The sequence below is a fragment of the Rutidosis leptorrhynchoides genome, chromosome 4 (assembly GCF_046630445.1).
Source record: "Rutidosis leptorrhynchoides isolate AG116_Rl617_1_P2 chromosome 4, CSIRO_AGI_Rlap_v1, whole genome shotgun sequence".
Classification (NCBI taxonomy): Eukaryota; Viridiplantae; Streptophyta; class Magnoliopsida; order Asterales; family Asteraceae; genus Rutidosis; species Rutidosis leptorrhynchoides.
The window spans coordinates 75,767,540-75,772,908 of record NC_092336.1 but is presented as its reverse complement, the minus strand read 5'-3'; the positions used below and the strand labels follow the sequence as shown (position 1 = coordinate 75,772,908).

The following is a 5,369-nucleotide window of genomic DNA, read 5'->3' as shown; positions in this document are numbered from 1 at the left end:
CGTTTCAATCAATCGATGTGCATGTGTCCCCACTCCCAAATATTTCATTTCATTATGACGTATACAACTTTGTATTTGCTACGTATGGGTGTGATGTCGCGTGAGATATATATATATATATATATATATATATATATATATATATATATATATATATATATATATATATATATATATATATATATATATATATATATATGTTCAATCACCATAACATAACTCAAAGCAAAAATAAAAGTGTTGTATCATGACATAAACAACATGGGTGAACCAAAAAGAGGTTTAAAAGTGTTGATGCTACCATGGTTAGCCCATGGTCACATCTCACCATTCTTACAGCTAGCCAAGAAACTTAGTAAAAGAAATATTTTCATTTACCTTTGTTCTACACCCATCAATCTGTTATCCGTCACAAAAAAACTGTCCACACCTTACACCAAATCCATCAAACTTGTCGAAATCAACCTCCCAACGCTGCCTAACCTCCCACCTCATTACCACACTACCAATGGCCTCCCTTCCCATCTCATGGACACCCTCAAAGAAGCCTTTAAGATGTCGAAGCCCGAGTTATTAGACATATATTGCAGCCTCAAACCTGATTTTGTTATTCATGATTGCGCGGTCATGTGGCTAGGAGAGGTTGCTTGGTCAGTTGGGATCCCAACTATTGATTTTGTAACATTTAGTGCCGCATTTATATCCTTTTATTTGAAAGAAATGGTAGCTCCCTTGGGCGAGTTCCCTTTTGATAGGATTCATATTCATGAATTCGAGAACGATAAGGTTCTTCCTGTGATAGGCATTACGGCTGATGACTTCGAAAGAGTTAACCCAACAGATAGTTGCAACTTAAGGTTAGTTTAATTAAATAATTCATCATTGAATGTCCGTTCAGTATTAATTGCATTTGTTGGTAACTTCTGAATGACAAATAATGATGAATGACTAGAAAGTGTGTGTTGGACCATTAAGGGTTGAAAATAGGGGTTCATCGGTTGTTTTCGATTTTCTTAGTTTATTTGGTTAGGTTTGTTCGGTTTTGAAATTTTAGAGGCAAACCAAAAACAGAAACCGAAACCGAATTTAAATTCAAAACCGAAACCGAATCAAAACAAACCGAATTCGAATACGGTTAGGTTTCGATTAAAACCGTAAAACCACAAAAATCATAATTTATTCAGATTAAAATAACAAAGCGATTTGAATACAACTTTGATTTTATGATCATTTTTCGTCTATATATATTAACAGTTTAATTTGTTATTAGTTGAATTCAGTTTTGACTTCGGTTTCTGATTAAACCGAATTGAAAAAAGTAGAATCAAAAACCGAATTCAAATTTAAAACAGAACCGAAAACGGAATATTGAAAACCCATAGTTGAAAAACTCTCATAATCATTAAGTACATCTATGCGCTTCTAATAATCTTTTTTAAATTAAAGCTAGTTTACTTATCAAACAATTTTTTTTTTTCTTTGTTCATAAATAAGGTTGAAATGGTACTTTTACATTATTCGTAATTGATTATCAAACATGTTATTGTTATTCAGAACTAAATTCAACATTTTGCTTTATATCAAATAAGTGTTAAATATTCTTTTGGATTTCAGGTTGATCAAAAGCTCTAGAGAAATTGAGGGTAAATATATCGACTATGTAACAAGGACATCTAAAAGACAAGTTATCCCTATTGGTCTTCTAGTTGATCAAGAACCCCTTATTGATGACGATTCTCTAGGCCTCATTCAATGGCTTAACAAGAAGGAGAAACGATCATGCGTTTTTGTGTCATTTGGGAGTGAGTATTTTTTGACAAGTGAGGAAATCGAAGAGATAGCACATGGGTTAGAACTCTGCAACTTAAACTTCATATGGGTGGTTAGAGTTCCTAAAGAGAGAGATGGAATCAAGGTTGAAGAGGTTTTGCCAAAAGGATTTTTCGAGAGGGTAGGCGATAGAGGGAGAGTAGTAGAAGGGTGGGCTCCACAAACTTTGATCTTAAGACATCAAAGTATTGGAGGGTTATTAAGTCATTGTGGATGGAATTCAATTTTGGAAAGCATAACATTTGGTGTTCCAATAATAGCAATGCCAATGCACCTAGATCAACCTTTAAATGCTAGGTTGGTCGTAGAGGTTGGTGTGGGATTGGAGATTGAAAGAGAGGGAACAAGCGGAAAAGTGAATAGAGAAGTGGTGGCGAAAGTGATTATGGAGGTGGCAATCGGGATGCGAGGGGACCATGTAAGAAGAAAAGTTAGGGAAATTAGTAAGGATTTAATGTCAAAGGGGGAGGAGGAGATTGATGAGCTAACAAAACGAATGATACATATCAATCAAGAGAGGAAGCATACCATCTAGAAGTTTTAATTTCTAGATTAAATCTTCTTTATATTTCTTTCTATGAGCTACCTATAAAAGTGCTTTATGTATGTTGGTGTAAAGGTTTTGTATTTCACGAATTCAATAATGAATAATAAAACTTTGTGTATACAAGAGAAATTATTTAATTTGCATTTTTATATCAATTAAACTGAAGATTATGATCATATTAGTTAGCAACAATGATAATAATCATAGTTCATACATTAAATATAGTCACGATCTGAGAAAGCCAAATATATTGAATAGAATAAGTTATTAAAGTGGGAGGAAGTTTTTGAAATGATGACAAAACAAGATGTTGTATCGTATAACACGCTTGTTCTAGGCTATGCATAAAGTAACATATATAATGAAAAAGTTCGAAACTATGTTTTCTTATTGTTGCTGATTAATGGGTGTTTGGAAGGGAAAGGATATTCATGGGTATGGAGTTAGACACGGGTTTGATAAAACAGAGTATGCAAATTCATGTAATTTATACCAAAGATTGTTGTAAAATGTAACAGATGCATAGATATGGGAACAGTTTGATAGTTACAACTTACAAAAGTGAGAATGTTCTCCAAAAGAAAGTATACTTTTTGACTTTTGTGGTACGAATAGCTACTGCTTGCATTCAGAATTGATCTGTTTTCCTATGTAAATTCATACCAAGCGTGTTCAAGTTGTATCCTTCCAGAAATTTTTTAATTATATTATTATGTTTTCTTAACATGTGCATAATGTAGAAAATTATCATGAGGACATGTGTTTCATTTGACCTTGAATGCAAATAGTACATTTTATTCTTCAATTTTGCAGGACAAAATTACGCGGATGATCCTGTTATTTGTATCATATTTCTGAAATGGTCCATGTGTTTTTTCTATTCCGATGGTCCATGTGATTTGCACTTGTCTCACCGGTGATCTCTGTCTTCACCGCGCGTTATCTTTACCCGTTAACATTTTGCATGTACGAAGGGGTAAAGTTGTTCTTTCAGTTTTTGCTTGATGTTTAATATTCATTTACCCTCACGTGCTTTGTACATGTCAAATTTTAACGGACAAATATAAAGCGTTAGTTACAAGAACCACCGATGAAAAAAGTGCAAATCAAAGGGATCATCTGATGATCCGAGTAAAAAAAAAAAAATACAGGGACCATTACAAAAATCTAATACAAACCACGTCACCATACACATAAAAGGTCTAAACATAATTTTCTTGTTCCAAAACATTACTCTATATGGCGATCCTAGGATTAAAATCTAAAAGTTCTATACAATTTGAGTGATATATTATAAACTTTTTTTCTCAATGAATGACATTTTACCCCTACAAAACCATTAATTCTGAAAATATATGAGATCGTGTTTTTAAATTTAGTGGTGTCCTACACAATATAAGTAATATTTAGTATAAAAGAAAATTAAATTAGTGGAGTCCTATGACCTCATTCCACTAATGCTAAATTCGCCTATGTTTGTATCATCAAACATACAAATTATTATAGAATAGTCTGGTTTACAAGAGTTGTCTTATGTTCGATTATCGTCCACTATTATATAAATTCATACCAAATTATACAACTTCATACATTTATTAATAATTTTATATTATTATTCAAGTATCATACTATCAACTTTCACTTAAAATATATTGTCAGATTTTATCGATATATCTGATGAAGACCATAAAAACGTAAAACTAGCCCCTTGAAACTCTTGGTCGATTAGTCTTGTCATCATCATATTGTATGTATGGTTATATATAAGCTCAGAAACACCAGGTTCACGATACAATTTCATGAACATTGAACTTTAATTATAAGGACACCCAAATATACTGATACCCTCGCGAGGTATCGGGAATATATATTTATCCTATATACTAATTGTCACGCGGATTTTGGTCGTTTTGGCCCAACCCCCGCCCAAATCTTGGTCAAAACGACAACAGTGGGAAAAAAGGGACCTCCGCGATCGCGGAGATACAAGGGGGGAACCCCACGATCGCAGGGTAAAAACGAACCAAACACACCCTCTAACTTTGACCAATTTTCAAGTTCAACCCCCAAACTAGGGGTGCAAAATGTAAACTTATTATTTGATTTAAAAATCTTAAACACACTTCACCTATATTTTCAACGGGACATATCTTTCCGCTCGACTCGCGTAAATTTTTTTTTTTAACCCACCGTTCAACTTAAAAAAATCTTACGAACACAACGAGACTAACTATACCCGAAACAGACACTTCTAAAAAAACGCTCAATACCTCGAACTATATTCAATACATATACACACCTATAATACGCTCCGTTTAATATGAATACGCAATCAAAATGCCCCGCGGCAACGCGTGGGCCCATTTTGCTAGTTTGTAACATTAGAAAATATTTATATGTATATTTATATTTATATTTATATATATTTAAATTTAAATTTATATTTAAATTTATATTTGTATTTATAGTGTTCGGATCTACATGGAACTAAGGTTGGAAGAAAATCAAAGAACTCTACATACTTAATGCACATGCACTTAACATATACACATGTTTTTCAGTCAGTGCCCACAAACTAAAAGAAAAAGTTTTCTTCGGTCTGCCATTAAAAAAGAACTGTCTTTTTTAACTTTTTTTACTAACTTTTATATAGTAATTTTTTTTAGTTTGTCCACATACTAAAGTCAAATTGTGCAGAGATTGAAGTCAGTCTGTGCACAAACTGAAGTCGGTACATGTCACGTAGAATTTCTTTTTTTTTCTTAAAAAATTAAAGTTTTTTTTAAAGCTGCCCACATACTTAAGCTGGTCTGTGGGTGGGTTCTCTTCTTACCTAACTTCAGTATGTGAGCGTTCTATAGATTCTCTCTCGATTCTTTCGTTATATTTACAATTATACATACTTTTCACTTCTAAATTTACCAAATTGCCCTTAGAATTTCAATGTCATACTATGTGTATTAGCATTAGGGTTGTTATCCGGGATATAATA

General features: G+C 32.9%; 1 protein-coding gene across 1 annotated transcript; it reads left to right on the top strand.

Moving 5' to 3' along the window:
- The first annotated feature begins 225 nt into the window (after window positions 1-225).
- Window positions 226-2,471, top strand: LOC139843354 (beta-D-glucosyl crocetin beta-1,6-glucosyltransferase-like). Its single transcript, XM_071833436.1, has 2 exons — window positions 226-857; window positions 1,615-2,471. The coding sequence occupies exons 1-2, from the start codon at window positions 262-264 to the stop codon at window positions 2,363-2,365; spliced, it is 1,347 nt and encodes a 448-aa protein (XP_071689537.1). The 5' UTR covers window positions 226-261; the 3' UTR covers window positions 2,366-2,471.
- Window positions 2,472-5,369: the final 2,898 nt, after the last annotated feature.